The sequence below is a fragment of the Nannospalax galili genome, unplaced genomic scaffold (genome assembly GCF_000622305.1).
Source record: "Nannospalax galili isolate Female #2095 unplaced genomic scaffold, S.galili_v1.0 scaffold2049, whole genome shotgun sequence".
NCBI classification, from domain to species: Eukaryota; Metazoa; Chordata; class Mammalia; order Rodentia; family Spalacidae; genus Nannospalax; species Nannospalax galili.
In genome coordinates, this window is record NW_008360170.1 from 24395 (window position 1) to 46545 (window position 22151).

Sequence of the window (22151 nt, forward strand, 5' to 3'; positions counted from 1 at the left end):
CTTATTAACATATGTTTAAAAATAGTTTCTTGCTTATCCAGGAATAACTGAAAACTCTGGGATGTCTTACATAAAACATAATCACCCAAGGCACAAACTTTTTGAAAAAAGCCAACATTTTAACTTCATTAATACTTTCTAACAGAAAGTCCATTTTCATGGCCTCTGGTTCTACAGCCAAGACTGCTTAAAGCCACAATATCAGCTACCCAAACTAGGAATTCAGTTTATAATTAAACAAGTACCTCAAGGAAAATCTATAAACTTCAAAATAGGTGTGTATGTACTGTGAAGATAATGTATGTGCACAAACATACACAAACTTCAGCTGAAAACAAAATCACCACAACTTCAGTAATGGAGGAAGCCAAGTAGTAAAGCTGGTCTATGTATTGATACATCAAGATCACAAGCGAGCACTGTAATTTTCAAATCTGAAAACTAACCATAGCTTTTTTTCTGGATGAGAGTCCTTAACTTTCAGATTCCATCGTGACACTGTAAGTCACAAAAATGCATTCTTTTTACAAACAACCTAATGACCTTAACCTGAGAAGCAAAACATTATTTAAAAGTAGATTTTCAAATAAAAGCTACCTAAATATTTAAACAGTGTCAGTTACCCTGTGTGTCCTAAGACGGTGGCATGGTGCAGTGGTCCCCGCCCTTGGACATCTCTTTGGTTCACATTAGCACCATTCTGTAAGAGGAACTCACATGTCACCAAGGAGCCCTGAAAGAGGAAAAGATACAGCCTTATAAACACAAACAAGAAAGAGCAATACATTTTTATATAAGCAGCAGAGGAAAGAAGTAATTAGTACAGATTCCTTTAGTTGGAAGTCTAGTAACGCACACTGTCATCCCTATCAGAAATTTTTGCCATTAGCTGCCTCTCCCTTAAAAGCAGAAACAACCAGAGTGATTGATATTCAGAAATCACTGGTACACAGAGAATTCTTTCTTTTTTAACCCATCTTATAGCAATAATATCAATGATAATAATAATGCTGTTTGGAATTTGTTATGATATTTTACATTTTACTACCAATGAAAACCTCAGTACACTAATTCATACCCCTAATACAGCCTGAATGAGTGGTGTTGCTTTGTTTTCCTCCAAATTAGGCCAGTTCACATCTGCACCATGAGCCAAAGCCTCGGCCATTTTGGGAAGGTTTTTTTCGTATGAAGCCCTATAAAGCTGAAGTCCTGGATTAAGATGTTTAGAGTCAAGAAGCACAGAAGGATCTTGTCTTTCTCCTTCTGAAAAGCAAGCACAAACACATTAATAAAAATGAGCTCTTGGCAAAGAGGGGTGAATTGCTTACCAAGTACAGAGTTTAGTTTTGCAAGATGAAAAGAAGTCTATCAGGTGAATGACAGTAATGGTGGCATAACAAAGTGAACAGACACAAAGGGCACTGAACTGCATTTACAAATGGTAAGGACAGATAACTTTAGGACAAACAAGTAGCTATAAAGTGAACAACTTTTTTTATGTATATTTTAACTCAATCTTAAAAGTGAACTCTTAAACTCATGAAGTAAAGACTGTGACATAAGAAACCATCACTCTTGGCTGGGCGAGGTGGTACACACCTTTAATCCCAGCACTTGGGAGGCAGAGGCAGGCGGATCTCTGTGAGTTCCAGGCCAGCCTGGTCTACATATTGAGTTCCAGACCAGCTGGGACTACAGGGAGAGCCTGTCTCAAAAAGACCCAAAAAACCCCACTCTAGCCTAGTGAATGGATGGCAGATTTTTCAGGCAGACGTTGTGTTTCTTACAGACTAATCATTCCCGAGACATTCAACCATCTCTTAGAATGGCATCAACTAGTATTCTAGGTCTTTGTGGTACATTAGTTACTGTTAAAACTGGCTATATTCCTAAAAGCCTAGATGCCTAAAGAGTTTCACTACTAGTGCAAGCCTTGCTTAATGTTTAGGATGATCTAATGCCATCATAATTTTCACTCTAACTAATTTGAAGACTGCTTAGTCCCCTAAGAATATTGCAAGACCAAAATCACTGAAATCATGGGAGGCTAAAAGAATAAGCCACTGATCAAAAGAAAAACTTAACGGGGAGGGATCTGCTGACAATAAAGAGAGTCACAGAAAAGATAGAGACTAATAATCACAAGGCATGTGGGTTAAAATTTTCTAGCACATGCCATGAGGTTTGGAAGAATGACCAACCTCTCTTCCAGTATGAAGAGAAATAGCCACTTTCTCATATGGAACAGTATTACTCTTCCCTCCAGACTTTCTAAGACTAGCCACCTCCTTTAGAAATGATTTCATTATAAATTAACATTTAGGGCAGGGGAGATGGCTCAGTGGGTAAAGTCCTTGCCACATCAGCATGAGGACCTGAGTTCAGATCCCCAGCACCCATGTCAAAAGTCAGTGCTGTAGCTACCCTTGTCACTCCAGTGCAGGGGCGGCAGAGACAGGCAGAGCTCTTAAGAGACAGGAGATGCCTTAACTCAGTGTAAAATCAGGGAGCTCCAGGTTCAGTGGGAGATCCTGTCTCAAAAATTAAAGTGGAAATAGATGGAACTGGAAAATATATTAAGTGAGATCGCCCAGGCTCAGAAAGGCAAACCCCATGTGGTCTCTGTCAAATGCAGATCTGAACTGCTCATTTTTTTTATATATGAGTATCTACATGAGAATGAGGAAGGGTAGATGCCAGGAAACTAGAAAAGAACCCATGGGAAAGAACTTGCTTTCAGCAGAAAATTACCATATAATTAAATCTCAGTACATGTTATTTATGCTCTATTTAAAACCTAAAAAGTCATGACTGATTGGGTAGCAGCTAACCATTTATGAGAGGTTTTAAATTCCTGACTATGTTCTGTTAGCAAGTGCTATGCAAATTCACTTCCAGATGCATTTCTTCTTCTACTTAGTAATGCTGCTGAAAACATGGTACTCTATTTTTGCACATTTCTACACATTTAACCCTTTCCATTGAGTTTCATTTATATTTTTATCTTTATGCCTTTCATCTTTCACTGGTTCTCATTATGCAAATTTAAATCTAACAAAAATTTGGAAAAGAATTAAAACAAGAAATGAGCAACTGTCATTAATAACAGCTGATTTTCAAAGTAACTGTGCTGAATTAAAAAAACAGGATTATATACTGCATGATCCCATTTTTCTAAACTAGAAAATGGCAACATCTGCTATAGCAACAGAAAGCAGAAGAGTGCCAGAGGCTGGGACCAGGAAGAGACAGCAGAGGAGACTACAAGACAGCACGAACCATGCTGTGGTGGCCGGCCACCACAGGTGCATGTGGGAAACCAGCTGTAATGTGTGCAGTAAACAAGAGCAGCACACCCGGTATGTCAATCATACCTCTTCCCTGCCCCCAAGAGGAAGGTGGAGAGCCAGTGAGGAAGACACTGGATGTCTACCTCTGGCCCCTATATGAAATACACACACACACACACACACACACACACACACACACACACACATATGAATTGACATTTGCCACACGTATTTTTCAGTAAACTATACCAATTAACACTGAATTTCATCAAAACTCACCAGCCTCATATAAGCTATTGGCTGACACCATGGAAGGTAAAGATTCTCTTCCATCATCAGAGCTTTGCTGGATCCCACTGTCATTACTTTTGACTGTGTTAAAGAAAAAAAAAGGCTAGTTATTAAAGTTCATTCACTTAGAAAGCAGTCTCCCACAAACAACAGGATTTTTAAAAGAGCTGGTACATGTAAACATGAACTTAGCCACCACCAACAGAATAAGTTGAATACAATTTTAATCCTTTTGAACGCTTATTTTATTGTAACATAAATCACAGAGCCTGAAAATAGGCTTATTTTCAGAGATGCAACATATCTCATTACCCCGTAAAATGCCAGGGGTAGTGGAGCTCAATCACTGGATGACTGTGGATGTGTAACCTCAGACAATGGGCAACATCTACAGGATGGCCACACTGCACAATGACCACTGGCACGGACGTGGAATGCTCACAAGAGCAGTACTTACTACTGCGCAGTTTTGAAGAGGTATCAAAGTAGGAGAAGAGTGAGTCTAGCTCATCAGGACAGAACAGAGACTCCCGCCTGGCCTCGTCGCTATTTACAGCAACCACTGGGGACATGCAAGTTAGCAAAGCACAAAGCAGGCCGGAAGAGGGGAAAAGGGCAGGAAAAAACGTTACTGGGAAAAATTTAGGAGGAAAAAAATAGGAAGGAAATCAGGTAGTTAATCAGATACTTAGGGCTTTGGCACAATACACTTATAATTCCCATATCCCCTTGCATTTTAAGTAACTGTTATCCCTGAGAATACAGACATTACCTAGAAATGTGAACCATCATGGTACCATTTCAGTTTGTTTTAAAAACATAGAAATCCAGTTTTTCCTTAGAATATGTAGAAGGAAACAGGCATCTTTTTAGCATTTAAAAAAAAATACAACAATGGCTATGAATTAAAACATCAAGAAAGTTGCTTCAGCTCAAGAAAACATCTAAAAGAGATGACCTACCTGAACTCTGAACAGCCGCTCTGACTTGGTCAGCCGGCCCAAGTTTAGAGACACTCAGCCGCTTCTCTTCACAGCCTTTCGAGGTGACCTTTGTTTCCTGCTCAGGAGGTAACGATGATATAGAGCTTTTGTCCACAAATTTCCTCTCCACATATTTTGCTCTGATATATGCCTCTTTCTCCTGTCTGGTATACACAAAAATGTCATGATGTTCTGTTTAGTCACTTAGCATGGCTAACACTGAAAAGATGCCATTGTATGTTGAGTATTTTCAAACAAGGACATTGACTCTGATACTGGTTCAAAATGAATCTGTAGGGGCTAGTTAAGAGCACATACTGCTTTTGCAGAGGACCCAAGTTCAGTTCCCAGCACCCACATTAAGTGGTTCATAACCACCTCTAACTCCAGCTCCGAGGGATCCTATGCCCTCTTCTGGCCTCCAAGAGCATCTGCACACATGTGGCATACAGTTACATAGACACAGACACATACATAGACACAAAAATAAAAATAAATCTTAAAAAAAAATTAAAGCAAATATTTAAACAAGGGGAATCTGTGATGGCCATTACATTCCATTACATGCTTCTGTCTAAATATTTAATGACCTAATTTCATTGACAGATGAAATATAAAAACCCAATGAAAATCCATAATTTTTTTTGGGGGGGGTCTTCTTGAGACAGGGTCTCCCTGTAGCCCTAGGTGGCTTAGAACTCACTATGGAAACCAAGCGGCCTTGAACTCACAGAGATCCACACCTGCCTCTTCTTCCAGAGTGCTGGGAATAAAGGCGTGCACTACTATACCTGGCTCTCTCTGATTCTCTTAATTTCTGTGTGCAGAATACATATTTCTGTATATACTCCAGCCTATGTTTTACATGACAATAACTACTGATAGCCATAATTTTTCATAAGATATCTACTTTAAAACAATACACTGTCCTTCATTTATAGAGGGAAATACTACATTTTATGTTCTTTTTTAAAATTTTTATTATTTTTATTTTATGTGTATGCATGTATTGCCTGCATGCAGGTAAGTGCACCCATGTCATGCAACACCTGCAGAGGTCAGAAGAGGCTGTCGGATCCCCTGGGACTGGAGTTACAGACAGTTGTTAGCTGCCATGTGGGTGCTGGGATTCGAACCCAGGTCTTCTGCAAGAAGTGTTCTTAACCACTGAGCCATCTCTCCAGACCCACATTTCATGTTCTTAATTTATAATATGATCATAAAATATGCCTGTTCTATAATTTTTCTTAATTTCTATTATTTTTCTTTGGTTAAAATTGGAGCTTCCTGCACAACACAAGTGCACTTACCTACATGCAGGCAATACACACATACACATTAAAAAAAAATTGGAGCTTCCAAGGTCTAATAACTCAGTCATATGGCAAATATTAAATTCTGATTTAATTTATATTAACTTAGCTAAAATCTCAACATAGAATTGTAGCAAATGAAATTTGAATACTAAAATTAAAGCTATGACTGAATGACTGAACCTGGTGTTTCAAAGCCTCTGACTCCTGGCAACTCATTCGAGGGCCTTCCTTATAGAGAAATGAAGTGTAATTTCACACACAGCAATTAACCTGCCTTCTTCCCTTTTGATTTCATAATATTACAGTGCTAGCCATGAAGTCTGGGATTAACAAATACTTGCAGAACTAAGTCAAATCATGAAAATTATTCATTGTAGATAGCAGAAACTTGATCTTTGTAGACATTAATGACTAGATTACTTCCTTTGTATGTGTGGTATGTGTGTTTACATATTTGTATATGTACAAGTGTGTGCGTATGCAGGTGGAGGCCAGCAGTCAGCATCAGGTGTCTTATCAGTCACTCTCCATCTTATTTGTTGAGACAGGGTCTCTCACTGAACCTGGTTCAACAGTTCAGCTAGGCTAGCTGGTCTGCCAGCCTCAAGGATCTTCCTGTCTCTGCCTCCCAGTCCTGGGATTACATCCACACACTGCCACACCCGGTTTTTAACAGAGTGCTAGGGAACCCAATTCTTCCTTGCACCTGAACCCTCTCCAGCTCCAGATTCTTTCTTTTTAAATGCCTACCACTAACAGAATTTTGGACTACTTTAATGGCAGAGAGCTTTTACATTCCTATGTATGGCTTAATTTTTAAGATTCCCTCTCATCTAAAGACTACAAATGATTAACTGCCCAATAAAGTGTAACTGGCTAATGAATATAACTAAGACAGACATAGGCACGTTTAAACAGAAGTGTAACAATGACTTCTAAACACACTGATCAGTGTTTCACGCTAGTTACAATAAAATAAAGTCATGGCTGTATTTCTGTCTAGGGAGGAAAGCAGCACATTAAGGTAATCATAACAGTACCTCTGTCCTGGCTGCGGTTTCTTAACTCCCATTTTTTCCAGTTTAGCTTCATACACACGATTTATAACATCATTTCCCAATTCACACATAAGCTGTTTGGCAAGAAAAGAGAAAAACAAGCTATAAATTAAAAATCTTAAAAACCAGCTAAACTTAAAAGTCCTTAAAGCATATACAGTTAACTGATTCCTTTTTATATCCTGCAATTGCTCATTCCACAAAGAAATTTAAGTTAAAATGAGCCAACGAGTGAAATTCCTATCCTTTTCCTAGTCTTTACCGTAACATTAACACTCCTATAGTAGATACCTTTTATCTATCTAACCAGAGATACTACACACATAGCTGTATTTAAAAACTGGGGCTGTGACAGATGACTCAGTGGTTTAGAGCTTGTATTGCTCTTTCAGAGGGTCCAAGTTTGGTTCCCAGACCCATGTCAGGAAGCTCATAGCTGCCTATACCTCCAGCTCAAGGGGATCTGAGGTCTCTGACCTTCACAGGCACCTACCATCACGTGTGCATACCCCCCCCACACAGGCACACACATATGTATAATTAAAAATACTGAAAAATAAATCTTTAAATAAAAATCAAATTTATCACGTCTAACTAGATGTTACAACTACTGATTGTGTCTGTCTACAGCAGGGCAAGATGTGTGACAAAAAAGCATCACACACAGGTGGAGTGAGTGCTAGCCATCTAGACAATAGGTTAAAATTAAATATCTTTAAAATTTTTTTTTCTTGGGGGCTAGAGAGATGGTTCAGTGGTTAAGAACACTTGCTGTTCATCTAGAAGACCCAGGTTCGATTCCCAGCATCCACATGGCAGCTGACAACTGTCTGTAACTCTAGTTCCAAGGGATCTGACGCCCTCTTCTGGCCTCTGCAGTCTTTGAATGACCTGGGTGCACTTACATACATGCAGGCAATACACTCACACACATAAAATAAAAACAATAAATTTTTTTTTAATTTTCCCTTACTTTCACTTTATAGAAACACTGAATTCACCAAGCATACAACTTTACTGAATTCATTTTTGGACTTTGTACCTCCTTGAGCTCTATCAGCAAACAACTCCTAACCTCTTGTCAAATGTTCCAAAACTTTGTAGACTTTCTTTCCTACTTATCCATCTGCTTCAATTTGTACTTCCCCAACTATGATGGTTCATTTCAACTGTCAACTCAATGAGATATACAGTCACCTGGGAAAGGACCGTATGGGCCTGCCTGTAGCGAACTATTGTGTTTAGGGTAATGGAGGGAAGAAGACCTGCCCACTGTGGGTGGCACCAGTCCCTGGCTAGATTCTTGAACTGTATAAAAAGGAGAAAGTAAACTGAGCACAAACACTCATGGCTCACTGCTTCCTGACTATGGAAGCAATGTGACCACTGACTCAAGCTCCTGCAGCCAGGACTCCCTCACCATAATGGACTGTACTTTGGAACTGTGAGCTAAAATAAGCCCTTCCTTTCTTAAGTTGCTTTTGTCAGAGTATTTTATCATGGCAACAGAAAAATAACTAAGACATCAACTTAAATTCTATCAATAGTCTCTTGGCAGGGAACTGCACCATTTTTGTGTGCCCAGTTCTAGACTTGACCACATGCATCTTGTGCCAAGATATAGATCACCCAAACCATTTCCCTGAAAAAGCATAGCTGTGTAAAAGACAGAGTGAGTGTACATCAGGGCGATATAGCCATGGCTGCAGAGAACAGACTTCAGATACTGGGACATGCAGCAAGCTGGTGGGAGATGCAAGATCAAATGTGGTCTGAACCCAGGAACGGAGAAACACCTGGTCAGGGTGTCTTGAGAAGTGTACATTAGGCAGACAGGAGAGCATGGCTTCCCTCTCCTTCTTGTCCCTAGGCAGCAGTTCTTTGAGGACCTACATCATCTTGCTCTGTCATGGTTTCCTGTCCTTGATATGAATACTTCTCCCTCTCAATTTTTTTCCCAGACTCCACAGCACAGCTACCTCTTGTAATTTAAAATGTGCTATTTCCTCCTTTGAGAACTTCCAGTTTTATAGATCATATTTTTCATCTCAAAGTAAAGATACTAATTCTTTTAAGAATCAGTAGTAGAGAATGCATGGAGTCCTGTGGGAAGGCTACAGTGGGTACACATAGGAGAGGGGGATCCAAAAATGACTAAGCTGTAGTGCATAAAATGCACAAAAATTCCATAAAACATATATACTGAAAAAAATCTGTACTAGTATAAAAGAAATATCACTGAGTGAGAATTGAAAGCACAGAAATTAAATTATAGTTATTTAATGTAGGACAAAAGAGAAATTACAAAATGATAGGTAAAGAAAGCACTGTTCAATAATTTATTCTAGGAAAGTTGGTTAGGTTTTCGGGGAAAATGTCACAAGTGAAACGCACATTTTATATCCACCAAATAAATTCACAAAATACCATAATTAAAATTTATAAAATGAGTTAATTAAAAAACAGGCTTTCTGAAAGAGTAAGCAGACTTAAGAATAAAGAGCGCTACAAAGGGCTGGGTGAGGGGGCACACCTAAAATCCCAGCATCCCCTAGCCAAGGCTCAGGAGTTTAAGGTCATCCGAGCTATATAGCAAGACTATTTCAAAAAACTAAAAACCCACAAAAAAAAAAAAAAAAAAAAAAAAAGCAACAAGAGAAGAGTGCTATATAGACGGAGCAATTCAAAACCTGCATCATGAAAACTTGTCAAATTTGCCTCAGAACGTGTTAACAAAACAAAATTTAGTTGGTTGTTAGCATAAATAACCCATAAATTTGTATGTAAATGGAGATTCTAAAGTCGTCACTTAAATGAAAATGTGAACTATTTTCATGTAAAGATTTATCTTACCTTTAAAAGCTCAGGCTCCCAAGTATCTAAAGTCAAAGATCGTACTTTTGAAAAATGAACCCCAAGACTCCTATATAGGAGAAAAAAAGTGCATTATTTTATTAATATAAGATTATCAAATCTCTATTTGCATATATGGATGTGTGTATATATACACATACACACACACACATATATATATATATTTTAGCCCTACATACATATAAACATGGGTTATTAATCTTCTGGTTAATAATGATGAACCAAAGTCTTCAAAAACATTTTCAAAGTAGAAATTATCCACTTTATAAAACACACAAACATATAAACCAGTAGTTAATTCGGGTAAATGGAAAAGACTCTCTAATAAACCACACAATGATTTACAATGTGGATTTAAGGCAAAGGAAGTCTCTCACTCTGCACAGTCCTACCCACCGGTGAATCCCAGAGCACTCGATACACAAGGTAATGCCCAAGTTGATGCTGGCCCACCGTGGGTCTGCCAGACCACAGTCACAACAGCTGGCATTGCCAGGGATACACTGGACACGCTGCAGTGCACTTTCTCCTTTCAATAATTTCTCTTTTGATTCACTTCCAGAATCTAGGCTTCCTGTTGATGGAGATGATTTCTTATCCAGCTTCTAAAAGAATTAAGAATTATTTGGTGTTTTACTGCTCTTTTTAAAGGTTATTATATTATGCTGCATATTATACACTCCAGACAAGAGCTTCCAATTCATAAATTAAACATCTATATTGGACAGGCATTATTCTAGGCACTGGAGACTGAAGGATGAAAAGGCTGAGGCTCTTTGATTATGGGCTTAGTCAATTGAGGGAAAACATGTAAACATTTACAATTATATACAGTAAGTGATACTATGGACAAACGAACAAGAGATGAAGGCAGAGAGAAAGGGCAAGACAGAAAGGGAGACAGAGGTACCAGGCATGATATTATTAGGACTCGAGAACAAAATAAAATCCTAGCACTTGGGAGGCTGAGGCAGGAGTATCACAAAGTTCAAGGATAGTTTGGGGTACACAGCAAGACCTAGTCTCAAAAGAACAAAGCAAAGCCAAAAGAATAAAGTATTTTATATCCCATATCACCAAGGTGTTAACTGCTAAGTTACTATGCTATAACACAGTTAAATACTAAAGAATGCTGTCCTAGTTTCTCAATTGCTGTGACAAAATACTCTGACCAATACCAACTTGGGGAGGAAAGGGTTTATTAGGCTTACATTTCCCAGGTCACAGTTCATCGGGGAGCCCAAAGTAGGAACTCACGGCAGGAACCTAGAGGCAGGAACTAGAGCACAGGCCATGGAGGAACTCTGCTTAGTGGCTTGCTCCCCTAGCCCATGCTCAACCTGCTTTCTTATGCAAGACAGGCCCACCTGCCCAGGGGTGGCACCACCCACAGTAGGCTAGGCCCTCCCACATCACTTAACAATCAAGAAGATGCCCCACAGACATGGCCACAGGCCAGTCCAATGGAGGCAGTTCCCTAACTGCGGCTCTCTCTACCCAGGAGTGTCAAGTTGACACTAAAGCTATCCAGCACAAATGCCATCTTCATCATTACAATGAACCAAAAACAAAACACAATGATAAACAAAAAGTTCATTTTTAAGTATATAATGTTTACACCAATGATCATTTTTAAGCTGGGCGTGGTGGTGCATGCCTTTAATCCCAGCACTCAGGAGCACTCAGGTGGATCTCTATGAGATCCAGATCACCTCGTCTCCATAGCAAGTTCCAGGCCAATTGTGGCTACAGGGAGACCGTGTCTCAAAAAGATTCCCCCCCAAAAAGGGTATTTAATAAGTATAATAGGGCACCTTCTTGACCATAGCTATGCCATATTAAAGTTTAGGTTGATTCTGGTCTCTGAAATTATCAGGGAGTTGGCCCAGGGTATGGGAACACATCAGCTGGACCCTGGTTGTCTTGGAAACAGGTCAGACTATCCCAGAGTGCACCTGCTAACTGCAGATTTATGGCTTCTGTAGGTTATGCTTGGCTTACTACTGCAAAATAGTGATTGTTACTTAATAGGATAGAAATTGTTAAGGGGGCTCTCCACCTGTAAGCTTGGGAACTTCAGCTTTTCACCCCTGGTTATGTTTTTACCTGTATAAAAGCTTAGCCTAAAGATCACTCGGGGCTATACACCTGGGTTCCTGACAACCTTGTGTAGTGGTCCTGGCCAATAATGACTTTCACTTGGCAAAACTTTGAGAGGTCTTCTCTGATGAAGCACCCACAACATTTGGAAGTTCCACCAAGATCCCACAGACTTAGACCTCAGACCTCGGGGGATCATGGCAGGAAAGTAGTGTGGGCTGGGCAGACTCCTAGAGGGGGTATCCCTTGAGATGTTTCAAGGCCTCAGGATTTCTACCCCTCTGCTGCCCTGTTGTTCCACTGTTTGTTTTGTTTTTTTTTTTTTTTGATATCCCACCCTAAAAGATTTTTGAAGAAAGTCGTCTGTTCTAGAAGCCTCCAGAGGTGAGTCAGAGTCTGGGGCACCCTTGGAAGGACACTTAGAGGGGAGGCTGGACACAGCTGCTTGATCCTAGTGTCCAGGGAGCCGAGCAAGATGTCATTGGCTGCACTCTGTAACTGGTGAATGAATGGTTTGTGTGCTGGCCATCATGTGAGTGCTTTGTTGTCTGCATTTGTATTTGTGCTGATCTCATTTGTTGTCTGTTTCTGTCAATCTGTTGTGTAGGAGGGGCAGTGAGTTGACTCCTCTGAAGTGTGTGCTTCAGTCTGTCAGTCTGTCATTTACCAGGGGGAGTAGTTGGCTCTTCTGAAATATATGTTTAAATATGTTAGAAAAGGTTTGATCCATCCACCTGTGGTTTGTGGGCCATTGCACACAGGACAAATAAAAAAATAAAGAGGCTCTGCTACTATGCTGCTTCCTCTGCTGGCAGAGGTCTGGGCAGGAAGAAAGGTCGCAGCAGGTCGTGGGGCACCCATGGCAGAATGCAGGGCCCTAGGACTTGTGCTGGGCCAGTGCTAGGCACCAAGAGCACCCACAAAGCTGGAGTGGTGGCAGTAGAGGAGGCACGGCTGGGAGCTTCTCTGCTGGCCTGGAGGACCTGCTGCATAGGAGTGGCGGGCAGGCAGCCAGGCCACTAAGTCTCTGCAGTAGGGCTGCGGCCATACAGGAGTTAATATTTGCCTGCCTCCATGGAGGGGGAGGCAAGGACCAGAGCAGAGGGCTATGGCCCCGCAGAGAGGACCTTTTTGCCCACTGTGGCCAGACGAAGGCGATTTGCAGGGCCTGCCTAAGAGGAACTCTTCTCTTCCACTTGGGACTCTGGGGCTCTGTCTGTGGGCAGATTCCAGCCGGAGCAGAGCAAGGTAGGGCAGCTCTGCTTGTAGACTGGGGGGCGGGGGGAGCACAGACTCAAGCCTAGGCTGGATAGGCTGGACTAGGCAGAGAGGACTCTCACTGAGGTAGTACTCCTTCTTCCCCAAGGGAGGCAACCACGGATGGGACCCAATGGGACCTGGGCATCAAAAGATCAAATATGTTCCTTTTTTTCTACTAGTGATCTGTATAACTGAAAAACACCAAATCCTCCCCTTTCCCTGAAAAACTTCATGACTGCCAGCAACTCTGGTCACCCTCTTCAAAGCCGTGACAGTGGAACCGGTTTAGACTAGAGAGCCTCCCTGGCCAGAGCCTCTGGAGCACAGGCAAGAGGAGCCAGGCTGCACCACTCCCTCAACCCAGCTCACAAAGGTTTTTCCCCTCTGAGAGACCTGACCAAGAGACCCCAATTCTGACCAAGGTAAGGGGGATCTGGACAACTTTCGTCAAGTCCTTTTAAGGGGGAATAAAGGCAGCTACTAGGAGGTCCACAAATCTTTCTAAGATAGGTGAGGTGATTCCGGAACCTCAAGAATCACCTGCTGGGTTCCTAGAGCGCCTTAGAAAGGCTTATCTGGATACTCCATAAAACCAGCAGGCCATAAATATTGCCCTTTGTCAGTCATTTGGCCCTACACATTAGAAAAAAGTAACAAAAACTAAAAGCGTTGGAGGACATAAGTAGGTCACAGTTATTAAAAATTACCAAGTTAACCAGAACAATGATAACAACTTTCAGAAAGACAGATGACAAGAAGCCTAGAGGAGACTGGAGGCAACAGCAACAGGTGGCCCTGGAAGAATCAAGGCCACCACCTCTTTTGAGATATCTCCTACAACCAAAACAAACTGTTAACAAAGACACCCAGCTTCCAAGGTATTTAGAGGACCTGCAACAACGTTCCCTTATATAATGGACTGAGATTAACTCCCCAGGTCTGGGAAGAAAATTCCTGGGGTCAGTTAGCTATTGTCGCCTATGGATTTTTAGATTTATTAAAGTAACAAAACTTCTGTATACCATCCTTAAAGGGAACCAACCCCTAGAATGGACTAAGACTGAATAAGGAGCCTTGTTCTCTCTCAGATGTTACAAAGCCATTCCACTTGTTTGTGGATGAGGCCCAGGACGTTTCCAAGGGAGTTCTAACCCAAACCTTGGGGCCATGAAAACAGCCTATGGCTTACCTATCTAAAAGACTATATCATGTATCAGCTGGATGGCCAACCTGTAAAAAAAAACTGATAAACTGCCTTGGAATAAAAACTTTCCTTAACCACTTCTCACTCAGTTAAAGCCCTCCTGAGGACAACTCCAGAAAAATGGATGTCAAATGCCCTGATGAGTCATTAGTGCTCTTCCCAGATCAACCCTGTATAAGGTTTTACAGGACCTCGACCCTCAACCCACCTGCTGCCAGATGAACCCCTGCATGAGCACGCCAAGGAGACTGACCTGATCCAATCTACTGGACTTGATTTAACTGATGTCCCAGTGCCAGATGAAAATGAGGACTGTACATGGATGAAAACAGCTTCGTCCAGAATACCATCAGGTATGCTAGGGCTGCAGTCCAATGGGAAAAGGACAAAGCCATCACTGCATATACCAACAGCTATATGTTTTTGCCATCGCTCATATGCATGGGACACTGTATCAAGGAAGAGGGCTCCTTCCAAAAAGACTCCACTGAGACACAAGGGAAAAGGACAATGGATCTGGCTACTTCGAATGTGACCCTAGAACCAGTGTGGCCCCTCCAGGACCTGGTCACATTGCCAGAACCAAGACTGCCTCACAAGCCTGCCTACACACCAAAAGAAAAAATAACATGAGCAACGTTCCCCCAGCTAGACCACATCACCAAAGCCTGCCTGTACCCAGGTAAACCTAAAAAATGCCAAAAGAAATACATGCCCATGGCACCATCCCCAGGGAACAATGGGAACTGGACTGGACTGAGATTTAAACTGACTGTCTTTAGGTACAAGTATCTTTTGGTTTTCATAGACACATTTTCTGGATGGATAAAAATTTATCCCACCCGGACTGAGACAGTCTCCATAATAACAAAGAAACTACACCAAAAATTAGTTCCTAGGTTTAAATTTCCCCTAAACTTGGGGTCTGACAAAGGCCTGGCCTTCATGGCCAAAACCTCCCAAAATTTGACAAAGGCATTAAATATCAGTTGAAAGTTACACTATGCCTATAGGCTACAGAATTCAGGACAAATAGAAAGAATAAACAAGATCTTAAAGGAGACCCTAATCAAATTGATTATAATAATAGGCGAAGGTTGGGCCAACCTCCTTCCTTTAGCCCTACTCAGAGCTAGGTGTACTCCATACCAGGAAGGATTACTAATCACTCCCTTCTCAAGTCATTACAGGCTCTGCAACAGGCCCAGAGGGCCATCTATCAGATGATCTGAGAATCTGGTCTCCAGTCTGCCTCAGAACCAGTCCACAAGTTCCAGCCCAGTGACTTGACATGGATCAGGAAAGTCCCAACTCAGACTTTGAAACCATCCTGGAAGGGCCTGTATCCTGTAATCCTTACTACACATACAACAGTAGTCAGGATCTCCTTGTGGATCCATCATACTCAGGAAAAAAAAAAAAAAAAAAAAAAAAAACTGGAAAAGGGACTATCATTCGAACTTTTAACCCTTTAAAAATAAGACTGACAGGGGGAAAAAAAAAAAAAAACCTGGAAAACAGACTGTCATTCGAACTTTTAACCCTTTAAAAATAAGACTGACAGGAATTCCCTGATTGTTACAACTGTATTTTGACTTCTTTTCCTCCCAGGGGAATTGCTCAGAAAAACTAAGGCTAGGAAAGTTCTTGAAATTATGACTATTGGAGAATAGTCCCAGTTACCCCAAGCCAAAACCCTAAAACAGGCCTAAATGTACATCCTCTAACAAGTTTGAAGATCCAGGAGGAGGGTGCCTCTGCATACTGGTCCACATTGCCTCTCAGTTAGGCCTTTATATGACTTTAGAAAAGACCTATTGCTTCTATATAAATCAGTCTAAAATTATCAAAAACTTAACACTAGTCTGACAACTAATACCAGTCTTTATTTTCTTGTTCTCCATGGCTCACTACCCTGCTCACGGCCTTAGCTAGGCCTCTAGTCCTCCTACTCATGGTCCTGACAGTCAGACAAGTAAATACAATAAAAATCATGATCCTAAAAAACAATATAATCTCCTAAATGAGTCTAAGATTTGACTCATGCCCTTAGAACCAGTGGGGAATGTAATAGGGCACCTTCTTGACCATAGCTATGCCATGTTAAAGTTTAGGCTGACTCTAGTCTCTGAAATTATCAGGCTGTTGGCCTAGGGTATGGGAACATGTCAGCTGGATCCTCGTTGGTCTTGGGAACAGGTCAGACTATCCCAGAGTGCACCTGCTAAATGCAGATTTATGGCTTCTGTAGGTTATGCTTGGCTTGTTTCTGTAAAATAGTGATTTTTACTTAATAGAATAGAAATTGTTAAGGGGACTCTCCACCTGTAAGCTTGGGAACTTCAGCTTTTCACTCTGGTTATGTTTTTTTCTGTATAAAAGCTTACCCTAGAGATGGCTCGGGGTTCCTGACACCCTTGTGTAGTATCCCTGGCCAGTAACGACTTTCATTCGGCAAAACCTTGTCTGAGTGGTCTTCTCTGGTGAGGCACCCAAACAATAAGCACTTGACTACACATGGTAGTAATTAACCAAATTCATAGATGTGGCTCAACTCTAATTAAAGATGCAATCTGTAAAAAAGTCTTCTTACTTAAAAACTTTCTGATCCGAACAAGTCAGTGTGTTAGTACAGAATGATTACAATATAATTTGATTCTTGGTTGTTTTTTCTCAAAACTCAACTCCACAGCCATTAGGAAGAGCTAAGCAAGACAGGCAAACGTGGGGACATGGAACCCGGAAACAGCTGAGAAGAGTGAGGAGCTTAAGAGCTTAAGCGAAAGAGCTCAGCCTTGTGCTGGCTGATGGATCCCACCCAGGGGGAGAAGGATGCCTGTGTGTGACAATCCAGAAAGGAACCTGGATAGAGGCAGAGGAGGGCATCCCAGGAGTGCCATTAGGTGCAGCATATCAGTTTACATGGAATAAGAAGGCATCAATCAGCTCAAGGTTAGGAAGGTAAGGTTTGGGAGGACATGTGGCAACAGATACAATGCTTAAATACAGAGGGATAAATCTATAGAATAAACGGAGAATGGAAGCTAAATTTTTCACTGCAGAGAAAATGGTTGTTGACATGGAAAAGTAAAAAACTAAGGAAAATCCTGATATTTTGAGTTAGACCTGGAGATACCAAACCATGCTAGTGGTTTTCAGTGGAAAAAAGTATATAAATGTATGTGCAGGCACACACATTATAAACCTTTTCTTGGCTTCTAAATATTATTCTCCACCAAAGAAACAGGTTTCTTTGAAGAAATGGCCAGCTTCATGGCTTGCAGAGAAAGCATAAGATAAGAAGGGAGCATCTAGGCCAGGGATGGTGGCATACACCTTTAATCTCAGCACTTGGGAGGCAGAGTCAGGCAGGTCTGTGAGTTCATGGCCAGCCTGATCTACATAGTGAGTTCCAGACCAGCAGGGGCTACACTTAAAAGACAAAAAAAAAAAAACGAAGCAGCATCTTGTCATGCCAGAAAGTAAAGAAGAACTTAAAGATCAATGGAGCCTAGTCAAAAGAATTCAATGACCTTACTGATCAAATTGGAGTCCATTTAAAACACGAAAACAAATAATGATAATAATGGATTATGCAACACTGAATACAACAGAAGTCCATAGTAAAAGAGTTAAAATTTGTCACAGATTAAAATTCAATTGGGTAAGGAACAGAAAGTTTACATAGTCTCAAAGTATTTCCCTCACAGAATACTTAGCACCCAAAAGGTTAAAAAAAAGTAACCTTACACTAGAAAAATGGAACAAATCAAAATTATGTGTCACTTGAAAGGATGCATGAGAACACAGTATGGTTTACATATCAATCCTAAGTAAACATCAGAATATTCAGCTAAATAATAGCCTGCAATTTTTGAAAGTTTCAAGGTCAAAAAAGGTAAAGTTAACATGAAAGAAGTGACTATTCCTGACTGAAGAAGAAACATAACAACTAGTAATGGCTTGGGGACACTGCTAACACAGTGGACAGTAGCAGGGATGACAGCATATATGGGCTCCAGTTGGGGGGGTGGGGGCTATGGGAGGGTGCCATTTGGGATGTGGGTATAAAGATGAATAAGATTGTTTGGGATGTTCTATATAAAATACACACACAAAGAAAATCTATAAATAAAAAATAATAAAATGTATCCTGTGATGAATCACTTTGCTATAAAGAATATTACTGGAACAATTTTAAAACTTGAATAATTTTTGGAAATTAAATGGTAGTATTGTATCAAGGCTTGTGTCTAAATGTTGATGTCTGAACACCACTATGCAAAGGAATAGCCTAGGTTATGGAAAGTGCTTATTAAAGTAAGGTGGCATCCTGTTAGCAATTTACTCTCAAGTGGGTTCAGGGGAAGAAGTTATCTGTACTATACTCAGAAATTATATGTAAATTTGAGATTTTTTTTTTTAACTAAGATCTGGTTTATTAGGCCAAGCATGGTAGCACACACCTTTAGACCCAGCACTCAAGAGACAGAGGCAGGCAGATCTCGGTGAGATCAAAACCAGCCTGGTCCACATGGTGCGATCAAGGCTTTGTCTTGAAGAACTTGTCTCAAAAATCCAAAAAAAAAAGAAAGAAAAAGAAAAGATCCAGTTTACCAAAAGATATTTGAAATGTAAAATTAGCTAAAAAGGGGGGCTGGAGAGATGGCTCAGCAGTTAAGAGCACTGACTGCTCTTGCAGAGGACCTGGGTTCAGTTCCCAGCACCCACATGGCGGCTATAAATCGTCCTTAACTACAGTTCCAGGGGAATCCAAAGCCCTCTTCTTACCTCTGCAGCACTGCACAACTTGGGTGCACTCACATACATGCAGGCAATACTTTCATACACATAAAATAATAATAAATAAAAAATATATAAAAAAATAAAATCCTTTAGAAAAACAAAAAATTAGCTAAAAAGGGAATTAGCATATATGCATTACAATGCAGAAACCAAATTGGTTCATTCCCAATTTTTCTTTATACGCTAGTGTTCCAAATTAAATAGACTGAAAGCTAAGTACACTAGCACAGCACACCCTGCACAAGCCACCTCAAGACCTGCAGCACTAAACATGACACGAGTGACTGACTGACTAGGAAGCAGTTTGAGCCCAGGGTTCTTTCCCCAACCCCACGGCACTAAGGGACCGACTCTACACACAAATAAAAACAAATGGAAACATTCTCTAGAAGAGTAAAACAGAATCTCTAGCTGGGGGTGAGCTGAAAGATGAAGTAGGTGACAGTGAACACACTCACTGAATGCTAAGACTCCCAGCACAAACCCTGCCAATTCCTTACCCCAGTGTGAGGGCTCAGTGGGCACTAAGAAAATCATCCTGACTATAGCTGCTGCTCAACACATAGTCCAATTTAGGAGAATCTTACATCCAACAAAATCCTATGCATTCAGAAGTTCTGAAAGGCCTGTAATCTTCATTTATAATCAGTAGCACATAACCGGAGTCAGGAAAAGCCCCCTACACAATAGTTTTCAATCGTGGCTGCTGATGGAAATCACCTAAGGAAATTTAAAAGTGAGGAGCCTTGGGATTTCTCCCCGTAAGTTACTGGTCAAGGAACTAAAGATTGAGCTGAGCAAATGAAGAAGGGAAGAAAGGAATAACGGAGGAAGGAAAGAGGGGAGGAGAACCAATAAAATCATAGGTAAAAACAAAAATAAATAAAGAAGAAAGAACTTGAACCTAAATTTTTAAAACATTTCAATTCCATAAAAATCATGTTCCATACAAAAGGATGTGCTATGGGGCTGGAGAGGTGGCTCAGTGATTAAGAGTACTGACTGCTCATGGGTTCAATTCCCAGTACCCCATGGCACCTAACAACTGTCCATAACTCCAGTTCCGGGGGAATCTAATGTCATCTGACCTCCACGGGCATTGCACAACATGGGTGCATTTATATACATGCAGGCAATACACTCAGACACATAAAATAAAAATAATAAATTAAAACAATAAAAATGGGTGTTATAACCATATATTCCAACTAAAATTAAAAACTTTTAGCAGTATGTCCCTTGATTTTGATGACACTCTACTAACCTCTGACTCATCACTCTTCTCTCTATAAGCAGTTGCAATACTGGTCTGAACAGCCTTAATCCAGGCCTGGCGCAGCTTTTCAGAATCGGCCTGGAGCATACAACTTCTAAAAGGAAATAACATCATTTTTTGAGCATTGAATTAGTAGGAAAATAAAAACATCCATATACTTCATTGTTGTTTTTTCCACTATGCTATTCCATATTTTTATAAAGCAAAAACTTATTTCTATTTTAAGCTTTCATAGTTCATATATCTTTAGGAGAAAGTATGGTTGTGAAAAAATCAAGGTGCAAATGAAACAAATTATCTCTTAAGAACAAATCTCCTATCCTTATATTTAAAAAATATAAATAAGCCAAAAATAGTGACACATACCTGTAAACCCAAAACTCAGAAGCTGAGAATCATGAGTTCAAGGCCAGCTCTATACAGCAAGTATTAGGCCAGATGACACTATATAAGAAAAATCTTCTCTCAAAGAAAAACATATATATCTATACACACACTCTCTTAAGTGCTATGTAAGCAAAATGTTTCTTTTTCTTTAATGGGGTACAAGTATGAAAATATAGTTACCAAAGAATTTCATCTGCCATATACTTTCAGTTCAACATAATAGCTAAGGATTTTTCTTATGGACTGGGCTTGATAGCACAGGCTTAATATCCCACTTACTCAAAAGTTTGGGGCAGGAGGCTCACAGGTTCAAAGCTCTATCACCCAAAGAAACAAATAAAAATAACAACAACAACAAAAAAAAAGGCTACAAAGTTTTCATAGGGACACATAAATAATCATTACAGGAGAGATACAGGTCAATGGTAAGTGCTTGCCTTGCATGCTTGAAGCCCGAAATTCTGTACTCAGTACCACACTAAATAAATAATCTTTATAAAATTTAAAGAATATAATACATGGAGAAACGTTATAAGACCTTTTCTTCTGTAGCACAGATAATCATAGATCAAACACAAATTTACCAATTCTTGGAAATTCTTCAAAACAAACTACAGAAACAGAAAGGCAATTCTCAAAGTCTTTAGAGCTTCTTACTTTGTTGGGGAGACCACCTCAAAACAGAATCGTCTTTCTATGTCTTCACAATGCTTCACAGTGCAGAGCCTGAGGTCTTCCACTACTACCGTGGGGTTATCCTACAAGAGAACAAACTCCAGCTTCATCCACCTGGGCTTTCAATACTACTGCCAATAATAAGCTTGAAAATCTACTTCAAGTAAATGGTCTAATTTTAAAGATTTCTACTTCATCATATTACAGCTACAGATAGTAATTATTAACATATGCAAGTAATGGAGTTAGTAATTCTAACTTGTTAATAATTTGATCTGCCCTGCCCTCCCCCCATTAGTACCCACAGATTAGTGAAATCATTTTAGAAAGCGCCTGCTCATGTTTGGTACTTAGTGGATGCCCAGTAATCACTAGATCCTTAATAACCTTCCATTTTTCACTCCATTCAGCACTCCTTTGGTTTCTACCCACAGACAGAAAAGCTATTTCCTTCCCAAAGAGCTGTCTTTAAAGAATCATGTTTTAAGAAACTCAAAGAAAGACAAGAAATTGGTAAATATTTCTTAAAATTCTTACCAAAAAAAGAGTTTTATCATTTCCTAATAAAACTACTAATTCAAAATCAAGTTTACCAGAGCAAAATTAGCTAAAAAAAAAAAAAAAAAAA

The 22151-nt window shown here is 40.2% G+C and overlaps 1 protein-coding gene across 1 annotated transcript in view; it reads right to left on the reverse strand.

The window, feature by feature from the left end:
• Acap2 (ArfGAP with coiled-coil, ankyrin repeat and PH domains 2) overlaps positions 1 to 22151 on the reverse strand; it is a 156052-nt gene that overhangs the window by 10734 nt on the left and 123167 nt on the right. The window contains exons 12-20 of the mRNA XM_029559193.1: positions 21506 to 21606; positions 20450 to 20555; positions 10212 to 10420; positions 9795 to 9864; positions 6924 to 7015; positions 4547 to 4731; positions 3573 to 3665; positions 1079 to 1266; positions 624 to 733 (exon numbers count right to left, since the gene is read on the reverse strand). Coding sequence (XP_029415053.1) covers positions 624 to 733; positions 1079 to 1266; positions 3573 to 3665; positions 4547 to 4731; positions 6924 to 7015; positions 9795 to 9864; positions 10212 to 10420; positions 20450 to 20555; positions 21506 to 21606 — 1154 coding nt within the window. The remainder of the gene's footprint in view (positions 1 to 623; positions 734 to 1078; positions 1267 to 3572; positions 3666 to 4546; positions 4732 to 6923; positions 7016 to 9794; positions 9865 to 10211; positions 10421 to 20449; positions 20556 to 21505; positions 21607 to 22151) is intronic.